We start from the raw sequence: 18,533 nt of genomic DNA, 5'->3' as shown, positions 1-18,533 counted from the left end.
AGAGAGAGAGGGAGAGAGAGAGAGAGAGAGAGATGCAGAGCGATATGGAGGGCCAAAGAGCAGAGTGAACCTAGCTCACTTTAATGCAATACGTATTGGCAGGTGTCGCTCTGCCTAATTTCACGCCTCTGTGAGCGAATGTGCACCCAGAGGATCGCCACTTCCAAGTCTCCTCTCTCTCTCTCCCCCTCCCTCCCTCCCTCCCTTCCTCTTTTCCCCTCAGTCTCTCTGTTTGAATGTATAGTCAGTCACGGTTCTATGTTGCTCCTTCCACATGGCTGTGTGATGTGGCCTGTGTGCAGGGAGTGGACTGAAGCCCAGGAAGGGCACGTCTGTAGGCACCATGACAGGCTAAATGTGCAGAATTGGCACTAAGTGGAGTCCTGGTGACAGGTGAGGAAGCACAAGGGGCCCACCTCCACCCATCTGTCTCCTCCAGGCCATGTGATGAGGGGAGATTTGATGCTTGTTCTTTTGCTTCTGTCAGTAACGTCAGTGGATGGAGATGGGGAAAGGAGGAGGGGTGGGGTGCACAGCAGTGACGTACGTTAGGGTGTTTTTGTGTGTTTGTGTTTGTGCGTCCCACAGACTTTCACAGTTTGACATTGGGGGCATCCTGCGGCGCCGAGATGGAAAAACGAGTTCTGATCCTCGATGCCCCTGCCCGGCCCCTCGGTCGCCCCTCAGACCTTCTCTCTCTCATCCTCGCCCTCTTATCCTGCCTCACCCCTTCTCTCTCTCTCTCTCTCTCATTCTTTCTCATCCCTTTAACCTCCTCTCTTCTCATCAGTGTTCCTCACCCCTCCACATCCTTTCCTCGCCCCTCCTTCCTGTAGTCTGTGTTTGTGTTGGGAAGATTAAGCTGCTCTGACAAAGCTGTGTTTACAAATATGCAGGCAGAGAAACAGGCCAAGCGACGCTGAATAGGAATAGAATACAAATTGCTTTTTTATCTCTCTTAGGGCCAGGGCGAGAGAAAATGTGTTTGCGATTGTTGCTCCTCCGCCTGTGAAGGATAAAGCCTCAGTACTGGGTTTGGGCTCCCTGTTAGCATTCATTCTATCCTCTCCTCTCTCTGTCTCTCTCTCTCTGTCCTCCCACTCCTTTCTTCCCCCTCTGCTCCTTCTCCTCTTTGTCTGCTCCACACTCTCTGTCTCTTCCTTTCCCCGGCAGGAATTTTCTTCTTCTTGCTGTTTCCTCAGTAATCATATCTCCTCTCCTCTTCTTCTTCTCCACCCTAACTCTCTCACGTCTCCCTGATGTGTGCTCCTCACTGCTGTATATGTGCACTGCCCCCCTCTCCCTCCACCACCGCCGCCATCCCTCAATAATTTTCTCCATCCCTCTCCTCCTTCATGTTTCCAAACAAGCTGAATATCTCTCTCTGTCGCTCCCTCGCTTTCCCTCCATCCATCTATCCCTTTTTTTCTCTCCTCCGCTCAGTAGGACTTGTCATGATTTACAGGCTCTCTCGGCTCTTCCTTGCTCACACCGGAGATATTGGAAATTTGGAGTGCCTATAGATCACGGCAGGAGGAGACAGCGTGAGCCTCCGCTAATCAGCCTTAACAGAACTGTGCAGCATTACAAATCTGAGCTCTCTCTTACAATTAGGCAGCATGTCTGCCTGGCATAACCCACGGCAGGGAGGCTGAGCCCGTGATGTCATCTTCAGCAGGTCTCAGCTGAGTGCGTGTGCGTGCGTGTGTGTACGTGTGTGTGTGTGTGAGCGTTTTAGGGGGAAACAGAGGGTTGGATGGTTTGCTCTCATTAATGCAGAGGACATGCTCCCCTTTCCCACACAGTGGCACTTTTATCCTTACCTCAGCTCACACAAGGGAAGGTTAATGGCCGGTCACACAGGCTCAAACAATGCCATCTATGTTTATTAAGCAGCAGCAGCAGTCACACACCATGTGATACTTGTGTTTATTCATTATTTAACTTCCGATACAGCACATGCCTTAAAGGGCTGGATAGACACTCAGCTTTTTGAGGACAATGTCAGGTAAAAAAAAAATCCCAAAGACAGATCCTTTGTTCCTGTTCCTGTTGTGTGTTTTGGTATTTTTCCTGCTTGCCAACAACATGTTGTCGTCAGATCTGCACATCTCTCTCTCTCTTGCTGCTGCCCTTGTTTCCGTAGAGGAGTGAATTCACACAGTATCCATGCTCTGTGTCCAAACCCCTTTGGCCGTTCTCCAGCACATACATTTAGGTTGGACTAAGTAGATGGAGACACCAGGTACAGGGAAGGCTTCTGAGACTCAGCTCTTTCCCACCCACTCAAACCGACAGCTAAAACCTGACCCGTGACCTTTGTGTCTTTAAACTGCGGCCCGATCTGATGCTGTATCCCTTTCCCCATTTTGAATGGAATGACGTGCAGGTCACAGTTGAAAGCTCCGGGCCCGTAATGCAAACAGATGCTCATTACTTGTTTTAGCTGCAAGAAATGTTTTTACATGTCTGTTTTAGATGGGTAATCTACGGGTCAGCTCAAAGGTTAGATGATAAGGAAGCGGTGCCTTGAGATAATGATGGTTTTCCATTTGCCATTTTACCTCTTACACATACACTTAACATCCATTTGTAACCCGCCGTCTCTCACATTAGTATAATTTTCTGATCTTCTCTCATAGATGTTTAACTAGAGAATTTTTCAGCTTTCATCAAGATACAGTGAGTTCAAACATAAATTTGAAAGTCATCTTATTAGCATTTCAAGAAAACAAAGACTTGATCTAATTTAATCTGTACATCTCTAAAGGAAGGCCACTTCCTGATGTATGAAGCAAAGAAAGTCAAGGACGTGAGCAAGATAAGAAAAATGAAAACCAGAGTGAAGGAAAGTGAAAGGAAAATTCTTTGCTACTTTTACTGCTTAGGCCTGTACTCACAGTGTGGGTGCTTGAGAGGCTGACTGAAGTGTTGCAAGGTTTACTCAGCTTCCTTTTGTTGACAGCCATCAATATGTTGACTGCTGTTGTAGGCTGAGGTCAAGGCAAGGCCTCTCCTGGCTCTGTGTGAAGTATGAAAAGCAGCCTGATATATTCAGTGGTCCAGGCTTTTCACCCCTGTCTTTGTGTTAGGGATTTCTACATTCTTGTTCAGATTACTTTAAGTGAATAGGCTTTTATGAAGTGTTACATTCAGGACAGATGTAGCTACAGTTACAAACCCTGTCAAGGTTATGATTATTTAAGGCATCCACGTAGATATTCACTCCTCTGCACTAATATATCGTTTTAACTAAAATCTTTTTGGAAGAATGAATATATGAAAAGATAGTTAAGCCTATAAAACCCATATATTTGCTAGGGCTGGGCAAGTTAACTCGTTTCAATCGAGTTAACTCAAGTGATGAGTTAACTCGATTAATTATTTTATCTCGCATTAACTCAGGTTTGATTATTTATTGTTTTATTGTGAAAGTCAGGCTTTTATTTTGTGAAAGTCTGTTGCTGACTGCTGCAGAACAGGAAAAAAGAAAATAATTGGCGGATAAACAATCGAGTTAACTCATCACTTGAGTTAACTCGATTAAAACGAGTTAACTTGCCCAGCCCTAATATTTGATTATTACATTAACATGTATGGCTTGCATCCAGCCTGACACATGCATGTGGAAGACAATGCAATATATATAATGTGTAATATTATCAAAATATCCAGCTTGCCCTGATTTAAATGTGTTGGTTTCATGTCAAATGAAAAATGATTTTTGTTACATAAGACCAACAGCTCCGGGCTACATCTGCAGTGGAGTCGGGGTATCTCCTTCTGTCCTCCTGTATTACAATCATGAGACTTTTAGAGAAAACAATTGAGAATGAGTAAATTGGAATGGAATTTAATTTATTGTGAACAGAGGAATAGACTTTGTCAGATATGAAGGTGTGCTCTCTGGATATGAAGGGGACTCCCCCCCCTGGAGCCGAGACACTGGTGGTGAGGACGTGGAATGGCGCTTAAAGATGGGACGTCTGATGAAGGGCTTCTGGTTGAATGGTTGAAGGAAGATGACCCAGTATCTAGAGGTGAGGCGGTGCAGAGGTGGCTCACTCATTGGTCAGGGTACTGTGACAGAAGGGAGTCAGAACATTTTAAAGTTTGACCGCTCACAGGGATTGGTGCCAGGCGAGCGTGTTAGGTAGTGATTGGATGAAAAGAGAAACTGCGAAGTCCGAACTTTGGCTTAGCTTCGTATTTCCTGCCACACACGAGGGAAGACGTTTGCATCCTGTTGTTCTATCTCGGTTTCAGATGTGTTACCACCCTATATCACGATAAGACTCTGCTTACTATTTAAACTTTGTGTCACAATGATGTGGCCCGGATGAGGACGGTGCTTAATTCCTCTTGCGGTCCAACTGTGACCTCACCCTGCTGAGAATTTATATGCAGCTTGTGTCCCAATGTGCCTGTGTACTAATGGTTATAAAATGCCTATTTATGTGTGTGTGGGTTTTTTCTTGCACAAATACACTCACAAAGTCGTAAAACTCTATTCTGCTCTCTATAATGTCTATTTCCGTAGGTGTATGTGCATTATCGTTATTTGCAGTGTGACTTGGCACAAACTAATATGTGTGTGTGTGTGTTTGGTTTGTGTGTCAGTGTGTGTGTGTTGGTGTATGGTGGCATGCCGTAGGCCCCGTGCCACCCTTCCATCCCATTAGCTGAGCCCAGCCCCTGCCTGTGTCTGCTTTAACCTTGGCCAGGGGGCTGGAGGAGAGGGAGAGTAATTCTAACCTTAAAAACCTGCTGATTAAAGCTAGTTTGGTGGAATTCGATTCCACTTAATGCCTTTGGCCGTGAGCCCAGCTGGCTAACATTAGCATCAACAGACAGCGTGTCTTCAGTCAGGCAGACAGACGTGCGTGCGCATGTGCACGAGCTTCCTACTGGCGGATACAAAAGTGCGGCTGTAAAACCCCACCTCCCCTCGTCTATCTCTCTGTCTCTCCGCTCCTCTCCTCTGCCCTCTGTCTCTAATCCCACTCTCATTTCTCTCTCTGTCCGATGTCCACCTCCTCTACCCGACTTCATCACCTCCGTTTCCCTCCCTGAAGCGAGCCCAGAGAGACTCGGGGGGGGTTTCAGTGTGGCAAGTGGAGAGGGGGCGTCTCTCTAGCTGCCTCAGCCCTGTTGTTGTTTTCTTCTTGAACTTGATCTATAGCTGTGTTTACGCATCCAGCGTGGCTAATTAATTCCCCTCTTCAGGGCCTGTTTATCATCTGTTTGTGTTTATTTTACAATGAGAATGCTATTTTTAGGGTCGATCATTTCCATACGACGTGAACTTTTCTTTCCAGAGCATCATTTTTCGTTTTGCTCTGTTGATGAATTTAGGTTTTGTTTTTCCTCTTTGTTTTGTTTTCTTCTTTCAGCCCGGGTGCAGCCTGCCAATTCATTTTGTAGGCCGCTCAGTTGTGAGTGATTTAGAGGCTACAGCTGGTCCAGGGGAGAGGACCAGAGAGAGAGAGGGAGATAAATCTAAGCCTCTTTTGATTTATTATGTATAACGTCTCATCAACTGTTGCTTAAGTCTTCAGATGCACTGAAGAATTATACTGCAACAACTTTACAAGTAGTGGCTTATTAAAACGGGTTGTAGAGAAGGAAAAGAATCTTAATAGAGAAAGCAGTGGCTGGGATCATTGTGCCAGCAACAAGAGCCGTGCGTTTCTCTCTGAAATCCAAAATGCAAACGAGATACTGTATATTATAGATATTCTGGGCATGGTGCCACCCTACGATACACACTACAGATAATTTGATTCCAGCTGAATGATTGGGAGGGAGCGGAGCGCAGCAGCTGACTGTAAAGACAGCAGGTGAAACGCAGAGCATTATGGTATCAGTTGAAAATGAGCTCATCCTCCAAACTGGAAGTGGCACTTTTCAGCTGTAAGTCATCTAATCACGTCTATATAGAGCCAGCAATCGGTGGTTGATCAATAGTCATCATGGATGCTGTCAATGACCAGGGTAGCTTGAATCTTGCATGGTCCATGAATCTCTATTGAGTATGGATTTCTGCATTCCCTCCACGGACGGGGTTTGATAGTACCGCCTGATTGGCTGCTTGCTGAGCTCTATTTATGCTGCTGTGCCCCGGGCTGAATCACCTGCCCCAGGCATCCATGTGAATAGACATTTGCAAACATGCACACAGAGAGAAGTACACACACACACACCCACAACATGTTACATTCTCTCTAATAAAGCAGTGACTTTACCAGGATATCTGTGTCAACAACTGTATAATAGTGTGAGGTAAGTCGCTTTTATACGAGAACCAGTTGAAGATCATTCAGACCCAGAGCGATGATACGTTAAATGTTAACTCAGAATGCGTTAGAGGACTCGCAAGTCATTCATGAGTCAAAAAACCTTGAAAAAGTTTGCTTCAAATGATGGATTCAAAGTAAGAGGTGGGCAGAGGCGGTGTTATTCTAAAAAAATCAGTCAGACAGAGTTTTTAACAAAATGCCAAACATGTTGTTCGTGCATTTGTATCTGAGTGAGCCGGTGTGTGTGTGTCTGTGTGTGTGTGTGTGTGTGTGTCTGTGTGTGTGTCTGATCGTCCCAGTGTGACTGACAATCCAACAGACAGACAAATGTGTGGGAGCCTCTGACAGTAAGACGTTTGCATCACTGCAGGAAAACAGCAAATTGCCAACATAAATAAGGTGCCACGCTCTGATTAGGTCTGTCTTCACACATCATTATGGTCTAATGAGAGAGTTTCCCCTCCCTCCCGGTCTCACTATAACCGTGAGCCTGCTCGCCAGTTTTTGCCTTCACAGACTTGGTGTTTTTTTACTAACCCATCCCTTGCTGTGCCTGACACCTGTCAGCTGTGATGGATGAATGTAAGTGAGGTGTCGCCAGGGCAACAGGCCGGCCAGGGGCAGCGGTGGCCTCCAGAGGCAGGACAGGTAGCCGCTGGTGGCCCCTGCCTTTATATCCACAGCTTTTATTGAGGCTGAACTGTTTATCACGGAGATGTGTGGCCCGCTTGCCCCCGACTGAACTGTGATCCTGCTCCACTCAAGACCACTTTGACACCCCAAGGGGGGGGGGGCATGCAATAATACCCTTTCATTGGGCCAAGCCAAAGTTTTGTCGCCTCGGCCGCCGGCTTGAGTGACAACACCAAATGATTTTGCTGCATCAGTGTCTGACTTTGGAGGACACACGTCGCTGGGACTCTTTATTCCTGTGACAGCACAAGAATACATTATGGACACGCTGCTTGTGAATACTCCTATTAGCTATTGGGTACCTTTCTTCTTTTGTATCTCAATTGCAACCCCCCTCGACGCAACAATACACCAATACTCCATTAGCATGTGTGGATTTGTGCGTGTGTGTGTGTTGACACGCACACCTGCGCTTTGCTGTGTTTGTGTGTCCATGTGCTCTTCAAAATTACACATCGGGAGAACTGCTCTTTTCTAAGAGGATATGTGTATAATTATGGTTTAATTGCTTTCCCTGTGATGCGCTGTCATCTGTCACAGCCCAAAGACAGCAAATAATGCCTCTGCCGCTGTCACTTTGTCACCCAGACGCTCAGCATGCAGCGAGCAGACCAAACACCAGTAACTGATATGCGTCTTGAATTACTGATAAGCGCCCAAGTATGATGAGCTTTGTGTATGTGGGCATGCTTAAGCTCCTGTCCTGCCTTTTCTATCATGGTCTGTTCTGACTGTGTGTGCGCATACCGATGTGTCTAAGAGAGCAACAGCATGTGTATGTGCTCGTGTCAGTACTTCCATGTGTAATGGATGGTTGTAGTTTCGCGCTCATTGTCTAATTCTGCATGTGTGCATATGGGCGTGTGTTAGTGGGGGCGTTACGTGGAGCTGAGGTGATGCACAAGCTTACGTGTGTGTGCGATCGTGTTTGATGACTACTGTATATCGGCACTGACAGGTGCAACAGTTGTGTTATGCTTTAAGCGGCTTGTTTGTCTGGCACACCGCTTTGTGTGGTTGAGAAATGGAGTAAACAGAGGGAGAGGAAAGCAGCCTGGGGCCTAATTTATTCACTCCCCAGTCGCCCTAGTCACCGCGGCCTGTTGCACCGGCCCACCTGTCAATTCCGAGAAGCAAGCCATAGCCTCATCCAAGTGCACACAGCCCACTCTCAATAGGCCAAGTGCTTAAGGCTAGCGCAGTATTAACCATGACATATCAATAAAATCCCTGTAATCAGAATTAACAAGACAGGAAACATTTTTTTAGAGCGCAAGCAGCATTTCAACCCGCCCATTTTCTGTGTTCGCTAAAAAAAGGAATGCAGAGTTGGAGTTTAAAGTCAAATCTTAAATTGACAGAGTGCTGGCATCTCTGTGTGTAAGCACCTTTCACACGAGCGTTGCAACACACGGCCGTAGTGAAACGCCTTAAAGAGAAATGTAGAAACATTGCATCATGACTGACGTATCCCTGAGAAGAGTACAAAGTAACGTTAACAATACAAATACTCCCAAAAACTGCACAGGAGGAATGTGTGAGCTGGTAGCAGCTGTAGTCGACTGTAGTAATGTGATGTTCAATGCACTGTGGGAGTGGGAGGAAGTGTCTGGCCGCTGCAAGCGTAGAGTAATGGATAACAGAGCTATGGGGGTGGGCGGAGGCATACATCCTATTTCAGACAGCTGTAATGGATGAGAGTACAGCAAAAAAAAAAAAAAAAGAAGAAGAAGAGGAGGAAGTCAGCGTGCCTTCACTATCTCCAACTCACACATGCAGAGTTGGGTTTGTACTGAAATCAGTTCACAATAGATGTGACGGGAACAATGGACCACCTGGGGAAACAGTCCAGGATGATGTGACTTTTGTTGTTTGTGAATTGGTCATAGGACGTCGTTGTGTGTGTGTGTGTGTTTGTGTGTGTGTGTGTGTGCGCCACATTCACGTGTTTGTGCGTCTGTGTGATGTGTTTGTTTTTAGCTGTGTAATGTGTCTCTCACCATGTGCCCGGCCGCGGAGCTGTGCAGTGGCACTCGGGTATAATTAATCAGACAGTTTGATGTTGCTAAATGGGTGTTTGTACAGACCGAGTCCTTCTGCAGGCCCTTCTCTTTTTAACTAGGTTTGAGTTAAAACCAGGCGAGCACATAACACACACACACACACACACACACACACACACACACACACACACACACACACACACACACACATATAAGGCGTCTGTTTATCACATAGTCCTCCAAGCAATGAAAACCAATGTCCCCATGCCAGGCCAGCCTCCCTCTCTCCTTCCACACCGCCCACTCACTCACTCACTCACATCCAAAGTGCCCAAAAAACCCCAGCGTTACTTATTTTAATCACACAACTGCTGGATAAGGATGAACGTACCAACACACACACACTGTATGGATGTGGTTTCTCCTCATCTGTAAACACACAGTCACTTGTAATGGACTTGAGGCTCAACTCTCCCGACCTGCTCGTTTGATTCATTCCTGCACGAGCAGAGGTTTCCTGACTTAAGAGTACTTTTCCCCCCCCAATTTTTCTCGGCTGCTGGGGGTGGAGGGCGGGTGGGGGTGGAGGGTGGAGGGCGGGTTGGGGTAGATTGCTGTAGACTCTCTCTCTCTGCTGCTGTAAACAAGCAAAAGCAGGCGAGCCATCCCTCTGGGTCACCTGGGAGCCGGGGCCAGGAGTTTTTCCACGGAAAGATTGAGAAGGAGAGAGACGGCGGGAGGGAGGAGGATAAGTGCTGCCTTGCTCCTATTCCTCGCTGTTCCGTTCTTCGCTGCATCCCCCCCCCCCCTCTGCTGCTGGCTGGTGAAAAATGTCTCCTGGCCCGTTTGCCAGATACCGAGAGGCGTTATCAGCCCGGCCTAGCTCTCTCCACGGTAACGAGCCCCCAGGCGCGGTATTATCTGTTTACGATAAGGATATTAATAACACTGTGCTCTAGTTATGTGCTGGGGTGCCCTGTGTGTTGATGGGGAGGGGGGGGGGGGTTGAGCAAGGAGCCCCTGAATCATTCTGTCAGGGGGTCTCTCCAGACGGGACGGGATAGAAGTGGAGGAGAGGGAAGGAAGGAAGGAGTCATGGTGATAGTGGGACGGAGGTAGTGGTGGTGCACTGGTTCACCTCCTCCACTCTCTCACTTCAGGTCTTTGTTTCTAGAACAATAGCCGGACCAGCTGGCGGCGGGTTCACGTGGGAGTTATCATCAGGAGGGAAGGGGTCACGGGTTCAAAGGTCACAGCTGTCATGGTCAGCAGAGAGGTCAGCCTCTTGTCTGTGCTTAACTGTAGTTTAATGTTCTTCTCTTTCTGTCCTTCTTTCTCCCTCCCTTCCAGTGTCTCTATGGCTGCTACGTCCACTCCTCCATCATCCCCACCTTCCACCGCAGGTGCTACTGGCTGCTCCAGGTAAGATCCGCTCCTTTTCCTTTCTCTGCAGTTCTCCGCACTTTAGTTTTGCTCTCAAACTCTCCCCGGCCTATCCAGCAGAACTTGAATGAGGTGCATGATATCAGTTTCCATTTAACCGAAGCATTTGGCTCTGACAGCCAGCAGGCAGACATCAACCTCCCCCCCCCCCCCGCCACCTCTCCCTCTTTCTTCTCTTTTCTCTCTCCACCGGCCTCCATTTCCCTTATCTAGCCCAGTCATTCACTTTTCTGATGGCATTGCCCATACACGCCGTCCAGCGAGAGGACGGTATCTCAGCCCGCTAAAAGCTTTGCCATCTCCCCTGTCTAACAGCCGCGGTGATGGGCAGTAAAAGCATGATGGAAGAGGTTCCCTGTACAGTATAGTGTGCTTACAGTGGCTCGTCAAGTCCGCGGGCTGAGAGTGGTTGTAAATAGCCGTCCTGTGATCACCTCCCCAATACATCTCATCATTCTCGTTTAGCATGGCAGCCATTACTGCTGGAAGGTGCCTGATACGTACAACCATTCTCACTCACACAATATTAAGGGAGCATAAAGCACACACACAAAGAGCCAGGGTGTGCTGTTTATTTATTTACATCTATCTGTCTGTCTGTCTGTCTGTCTGTCTCACTGTCGTTCTAACTACCGTCCTATTTATTGTTCTGTCTGTCTGTCGATATATATATCTGCCTGTCTTCCTGTTGTTCTGTTGTTTTATCTATTATTATATCTGTCATTCTATTCTGTCTGTCCGTCTATCTATCTATCGTTCTATCTATTATTCTATGTATGTGTCTGTCTATGTGTCTGTCTGTCTGTCGTTCTATCTATTGTTCTCTCTGTCAGTCTGTCGATATATATCTACCTATCTTCCTGTTGTTCTGTGGTTTTATCTATTATTCTATCTAGAATTCTATTCTGTCCGTCTGTCTGTCTGTCTATCTATCAATCTGTCGTTCTATCAATCGTTCTATCTATTATTCTTTGTATCTATATATCTATATATGTGTCTTTCAGTCCATCCATTCGTCCATCCGTCTGTAGTTCTGTATTTTTAATTAACAAACGTCTTTGGGATAAATACACTTTCATTGTTCCCTTTCTCTATGTGTTTTGAAGACGAGAGTTGTTGATTCACAAAATCTCTGCTCGACTGAATAGGAGCCGAAGACAAATCCATTTATTCCGTGTTACTAAGAGAGGAGAGCAGGCTGCTAGCAAAACGACAACAGAGAAAACCTGGCTCCAACAATGCTTAAATACCAATCAAAATAATTAGTGTGTTCCCACAGCAAACAAAAGCTTTCAGACAACAACTGTTTATTTCTCTCTGTTGGCACTGTGTGTGTCACACTCAGCAATAACAACACAAGCCGACAAAAAAGGCATTTCTCTTCCTGTCTCTTCTGGGCTCATTCAGCGAAACCACTGAGGTTACTTTCACCTTTATATATTCTCCAAATGATTAGAGGTACGGTGTCTTTTTAAAACCGCACAGTAATGAAAGCAAGAAAAAACAATGGAGAAGTTGTACATAGAATATATCAGAGTGATTCTGGAATTAAAACACTGACACTGTGCTCTTTGTACTTGTTCAGTTTGTTAAGGGGAGAGTATTATCCTTAATCTAAATCCCAGGGTCATCTCGTGTTGATTTTCTGTGGAGGCACGAGTTCTTTTAAAGGAAATAGTAGTTTTTAGTACGTCACTCACATCCCCATGTGTACACTGAAATAGTTAGTGGCTGCTGTAATCATTCCTTATGTCTATATTGGCCAGGGAAATATCCCATCCTCATGAACAGGATAGTTAGTCTCTATAAATTCTCCATGTGGATATACAGAATGTGTAGTAAAGGGACAAGATTACCAGGCTGAAAGCCCTCTGGTTTCTGTTTCTAGTTTGACCAATCACAAATGAGCAGGCTTTGTTTTCCTGCAGGTAGACAGTCAGTGTGGAGATGAAGAGAGAATAGATTGATCAAAATGCATTGGCGATCTACTTTTCTTAATTTGGCTGCAATCAAATATTGTCGTAGGCTGAACTGTCGTCTGGAATTTAGGCCCTAATATCACTGCCTACAATGTAAGCCCCAGATATTGGCCTTCACCCCCAGAGGCTGATTCGTCATCATCAAGACAAAATCCAGTCAAATGTCTTCCAAACTTCGTCTAAACCTAGTATGACACTTTGACTCTTGTTGTCAATGTAAGTTACAGTTGTTTTAGTATAAACTTCCACTAAGTATCTACAGTGTTTCACTGCAAAGCAGAAGCAACACAAACCTACCCTCTTGATTTAGCTTGAAGCCTTTAAGCATGTTATTCAGCACAGAGCAAAGGGCTGTGGATTTTCTCTGTCATCTACATGGAATTGCAGCTGGAAGGGGACGTGTAGGGACGCATTTAAAGTATGTTCCTCCACATACGGATACAAAGCTGTTTTTTCTAAGACCGACTTAAAAAATGTGGGCTTATTCTCAAAGTCAAACTCAGGCCAAAAAGAGCACGACTGCTGAATGACGCACAGCCACGGTTCCAGGGAGAGACACAAACACACACACACACACACACACACACACACACACACACACACACACACACACACAGAGACACATGCAGACTTTCAGAAACATGTGTACACTCTGCACTGTACAGAGAGTGACTTACACAGTGAGCTGGGGTCACACTGAGTCACTTTTTTTAAGACTGGAGCACAGCCTTCTTTTTCACTCTCTCTCTCTGTCAGCTTTAGGATTCGCACACATAAGCACTCATCAAACTTTGAGGAGTTCACTGACTCAACTTTACTTTCCTGTTGCCGCAGAGAACAACTGGTTAGTGAACCCGTGGCCCTCAGCTATCCTTCTCCCACACTGCTCAGCACATCCTCCCTACACAAAACCTTCTTTGGCACTCAGGATTCCTGAGACCCCAGGTTTTTACATCTCTTTCCAGTCAGTTTATTACAGACCATCTGCGCTGACAGAGAGCCGCAATCCCGACGACACCGGAGGTAAAAGATTCCTCCTCTTGAGTCAGTATCTCTCTACATGCAGATAGACCTTCAGTACCTCAGTCTCTGCAAGATCGTTTCAGTCAGTCAAGTGACAGCCCGCCCAACTGTTACAGCAGCCTCTCTCACATTCTCTCTCTCTCTTTTCCCACCTTTGCACAGTCTCTGAACTCCCTGTCCCTGGCTCCCTGTGTACCATTTGCTGTGTCCATATGAGATTTGCAGGCAGTAGTCTATCAACAGCAGAGCGGCAAGGAGACTGGAGCTCCCAGAGCGGCAACAGGGAAAGGTCACCAGTGAGTGAAAAATGTAAATATTCAGCCATACAGCGGCCACAGTCACGGAGAGAGAGAGAGGGATGGAAATAACTCCTATTACACAGCAGCGACAGGGACGGAACACAGAGGACAGAGAGGGTCGGGGGGGGGGGGAGAGAGACAGACTGAGAATGGAGAAGGAGTAAGATGGACACAACTTTAAAAAAGTTAGGCTGAAAAAAACAATCCACTGTGAAGGGAGAGCTGGAAAGAAAGATAGATTTCAAGATGTGAAGCAAAAAAAAATCATAAATATACAGCAGAATAGGGAGAAAGGGGACAGTGTGTCTTGGTGTGTGTGTGTGTTGGGATATTAGTGTGTGTGTGTGTGTGTGTGATGCTGCTAGAAAGCAAGAGGTGAGGATGACAGATGGAGTGGTGATGCCGAAAGGTGTTTTAGGGAGGTGGGGTGGGGGGGTTAGTCTGTGGGTGTGTGCCTCTTTATCCACTCTTTATCCACTTCTCATTGAGTCGAAGCCTTGGTAATGAGACAGGGGACGGGCCTGAAGACCTGCGAGGGGGGTCTTCTCTCACTCTATTCATTTTCTTTTTGTTCTTTTCACCTCTCACTCTCAATCTGCTCACTCCCACCACACTACCTCCACCTCTCTGTGGCATTAGAGCACTTTAAAATGTCTGGTCCATCCCGGCAAATGGCTGAGACTGAAGAAAAGCACCGGCGCAGTTATCTGAGGGTTGCAAACAATGAATCCAAATTGCTGCTGAGACAGAGAGCCGCCCCGAGCAGACTGTGTGGTTTGTCACTCAAAAGAAGTTCCCAAAATCACTGGTTCTGGTAAGAAAAAAGTGGGGCTCTGGTATATTTTATATACAAAAAAAAGCCATACAGTCCCCAAGCCTTCATAAACATCTTAACATTATGGATCCCCTCTTTAAATGTGGTCAGCTGTGCAGTGTGCATAACCAGATACATAAAGGCATACCTGTGGGATTTTTAGGACCAGGCAGACTGTCCTCAAGCCGTTCTGAGACACACACACACACACTCACAGTCAGACAGACACGCACTCATTGATACAAAAGATTTGCCTGTCGTCGTGGCACTGATTGATTCCATCTCTTCATGTCCCCTCCTCTTGTTTAGTGCTAATCGAATGTAATTCCCCGCTTTCGCCTCTCCATCAAATCAGACGCTGGAGTTTGAGCCGGCCGACAGGGGCAAAGAGGTGGGGATAATTATGATATTAATACGGAGGGGGGTCTGAGGGGAAACTTCATTTGTCCTGCCGCCTGCCACGAACACAGAGAGGGGTCAATAGCTTCTCCCGCTTTTCCTTGCTTTAAAGAGGAAGAGAGAGGGATGAGATAATGAAATGACTCGTAAGGCAGGAGAGGGAATGCTGACGACCTTGTTTCTTCACAGCTATCACTTTCTCCCTCTTACCTTCCCCGGCTTGGGCCACTTTGCTCGATCCTCTTGTCTCACACAAATACATTATTAATATCACCATTCACTGCAGTTACAATTTTTCTTATAACATTAGTCCTTCAGAGTATAATGACTTTGGAACCACTTGAATTGGTGGTACGTAGGGAAATGACTTGTAAGTGTTGTCCCGGTGATCATTCCGGCACTATTAGACAGTATTTCACCCATTTTAAATTTGTGGAATAACTCAAAGGTTACCTAATTGGACAGGCTGAGTGATAACTCTGTGATTAAAGACGACTCCGAGCAGTGTCGGCTCGGCGGCGCTGTCCATGGTGCTGAAACTTCCTCTGCCCTAACCTTTCTAACTGTTGGCCACATCAGAGCCATTTTTTTGGGTGGGACGCAGGTAATTTATCCCAAAAACCAGTGGTGTATAAAGTACTTGAAAGCCATACTAGAGTAAAAGTACAGATATCTGACCTGAAAGTGACTTCGGTAAAAGTAAATGTCACCCGTCAGAAAATTACTTGAGCAAAGTCTTACTTAAGTATCAAAAGTATCTGGTGTTGACATGCACTTAAGTATCAAAAGTAAAAGTACAAGTACCAAAATTAAAAATGCAAAGTGCTTTTTATAGTAGTCCTATACAGACACAAAACAACCCAACATGTTTCTCCTCAAGATTTATCTCATCTGACTGAAAAATTCTAACAATATGAATATAATGTATATAATGTATAATTTTACAAATTTTGAACCCTAGATGAGAGAGAGAGAGAGAGAGAGAGAGAGAGAGAGAGAGAGAGAGAGAGAGAGAGGCATGCGGCGCCAACCTCCGCTGCTCAAGTAACGAGCCAGTTTGAGAGTGTAGGAAGTAGAAAGTACAGATAATTTTGTTCAAATGTAACGATAAATAAATACTCAAGTAAAGTACTGATATGGGAAAAAATCTACTTAAGTACAGTAACAAAGTATTTCTACTTCGTTACTTCCCACCACTGCCAAATACTCATCATGTCTCACTCCCCAGGATCCGCTCCTCTGCTCTCTCTCTCTCCAGCTAATTGAATGGGAAAAGTTGAGAAGCTCCTCGGCTGTGATGATCCGTCACAGGTCGGTGTGCAGGCAGGATACAGCAGCTACAGACCCGGAGAGAACATGCCTGCAGGCTAAAGGCAGACAGATGGATTCTTTATATCTACCCGAATCCTCTATTCATTCGGATCAGTTTAGTTGCCTCTGTGCTGAGCAGTGGGAGACAGGTGCCGGATTCCGAGTGGCTCAGGTGATGTGTGATGATGGAGCAGAGCTGTCAGGTCTAGATTCACATCAGATACGTCCAGACTATGCAAGGCTACATAATGAATATTTCACTGAGATAAATCATGGATGAGCCTGGGCAGCGTTCTGTTGATTTCACTGAGAGGGGAGAGAGGCAGGGAAACCTGGCGAGGTTTTGACTGGCTGTCTACAACCTCAGGGCAAACGGAGGCAGTAGAAATATAATTGCCTTTAGCTATGCAGGCTGTTGTTTGTATCAAATGGAAATGCACCTCTACAGAGTAGAAGATCAGATTTGCAGCATATGAATTTGACTCCGCAGTCTGACATTACTGTTCCACTCAAATCCTCAACGCTGGACTGGCAGCAGAACGCTTGGCAGTATATGCAATGCGGGTGTGTGTGTGTGTGTATGCACGTCTCTTAGCGTATGCACATGGCTGTCTCTGTGTGATATGTGTGTGTATATGTGTATCAGACGGTGCCATTCTGTTTCTGTGCTATGGCGGGAGACCGTGGTGCTCTCGGCAGCATGCTGCTGCTGGCAGGCCCCCCCCCTCTCTGCCATGAGGAGAACAGCTGCTTCGCGAGCATGTCAGAGTGTGAGCCATGTCCCTGTGGCTCCCCTCATCTCCTTCACTTCTCCTCCTCCATGTGTGCAGTTTGAAACTGAGACACAGTGCATCTAACATTAACCCTGTCTGTCTCCTGTACTCATAAACATTCAAATATGTCTCCCTCTCCGCTCTCACCTTTCTTTAGACCTCCGCTGCCCTCCGGTCCCACTGTAAATATGGAGTTGGATCGGAGTTGGTCTCTGCCCGAAACAGTCACAGTTAGGCTTCTGACCTCTAAACAAATTGAAGGTTATGCTGGTGCTTAATTAATGGGCCCGTGCCGGAGCAGCCCCCCCTCCTTCCGTACAATAAAAGGAGAGAGAAGTTGAGCAAAACCCCGGAGACACAAATAGCCTCCCTCCTTCTGGCAGACTGATCTGTTCCTCAGTGCCCGCGACCTTTTCTCGAGGCCCAGTCGCCGAGCCCACCAGCACGGCCAATTATCACAAATCCCCCGCCGCATTTGTCTTGCCATTTTCACTGTGCGGCCAAAGAGCCGTGCGCGGCCATAGACTGCAGCCTCCTAACCAGTCTGAGCCCAGATGGAGAAACCGAGGCCCACAACAGGTACGTGGTGCTTAAATAATTCAGTTATCCTGAAAGGTTAAGGCTCTGCCAGGGCGACAAATTGACATTCATCTCACTCCAGAGTCATGCACCCCACTTTCAGCAGGAGCAGCCATCGACATGTTTACATTTTGCGACTTCCAAGATTGTTATTGACACCGATATTTTACATGTTATCCCCCCCCCGTTCCCGCTGTCTTTTCTCTGGCCAGCTTAAAAGAGCACAGAGGGGCCGGCTCACCCACCAGGGCAGGAAACAAATGTTAAAGTTCCCCGCTGATAATGAGTGTTGAGATTCAAATGGCACGAACATTTGTCAAAGAGTATGGCGACAAACCAAAAATCCTGATTTGATGTAACCCTCAGTGTTGCACTTCTTCTGAGCTGTGTTTTTCTGCCTCTCCAAAATTAGATAATAAGGGTTTGTGCCACCCGCCAGGTTTATTTATGTTTACTTGCCTGTGTGTGTGTGTGTGTGTGTGTGTGTGTGTGTGTGTGTGTGTGTGTTTGTCTTAGAAAGCAGAAGACAACAATGGCCCCATGGCTGATGCTATGCCAATCTCTGTGTCCCCACTCATGTCATGCCACGGGCCTGCCTGTGTCACTATGCAGGCTCAGGCGCGATGGCAGCAGAGCACATGCATCTCCCAGCATCCCAGAGAACACTGGTCACAGCTAATGACCAGAACTGTCCGATTTGTCCTGCCCTGATTACTCCTCTGAGCCCCAATTAGCCGTGGATGAGGGCTGACATCCCGACACGATCACTTGAACGTGTCATAGAGGGAAAGATGAGACGGGCAAGGGAAGGATAGAGGTAAAGAGGAAGACAGGAGGAAGCGTGTGTTCATGACAGAGGAGGAGAGCAAAGGGGGAGTGGGTATCTGAAAGCCCTCGTGACATAAGGCCAGAGTCATT

At 46.5% G+C, this 18,533-nt stretch overlaps 1 protein-coding gene across 1 annotated transcript in view; it reads left to right on the top strand.

The window, feature by feature from the left end:
- The window catches only part of camta1a (calmodulin binding transcription activator 1a), a 294,400-nt gene that overhangs the window by 224,193 nt on the left and 51,674 nt on the right, over positions 1-18,533 (top strand). The window contains 1 exon segment of the mRNA XM_061075151.1: positions 10,346-10,417. Within this exon segment, the coding sequence (XP_060931134.1) occupies positions 10,346-10,417 (72 nt within the window).

The sequence above is a fragment of the Limanda limanda genome, chromosome 7 (genome assembly GCF_963576545.1).
Source record: "Limanda limanda chromosome 7, fLimLim1.1, whole genome shotgun sequence".
Lineage (NCBI taxonomy): Eukaryota > Metazoa > Chordata > Actinopteri > Pleuronectiformes > Pleuronectidae > Limanda > Limanda limanda.
Note: the sequence above shows the minus strand (reverse complement) of the source record. Positions and strands in the feature narration are given on the sequence as shown.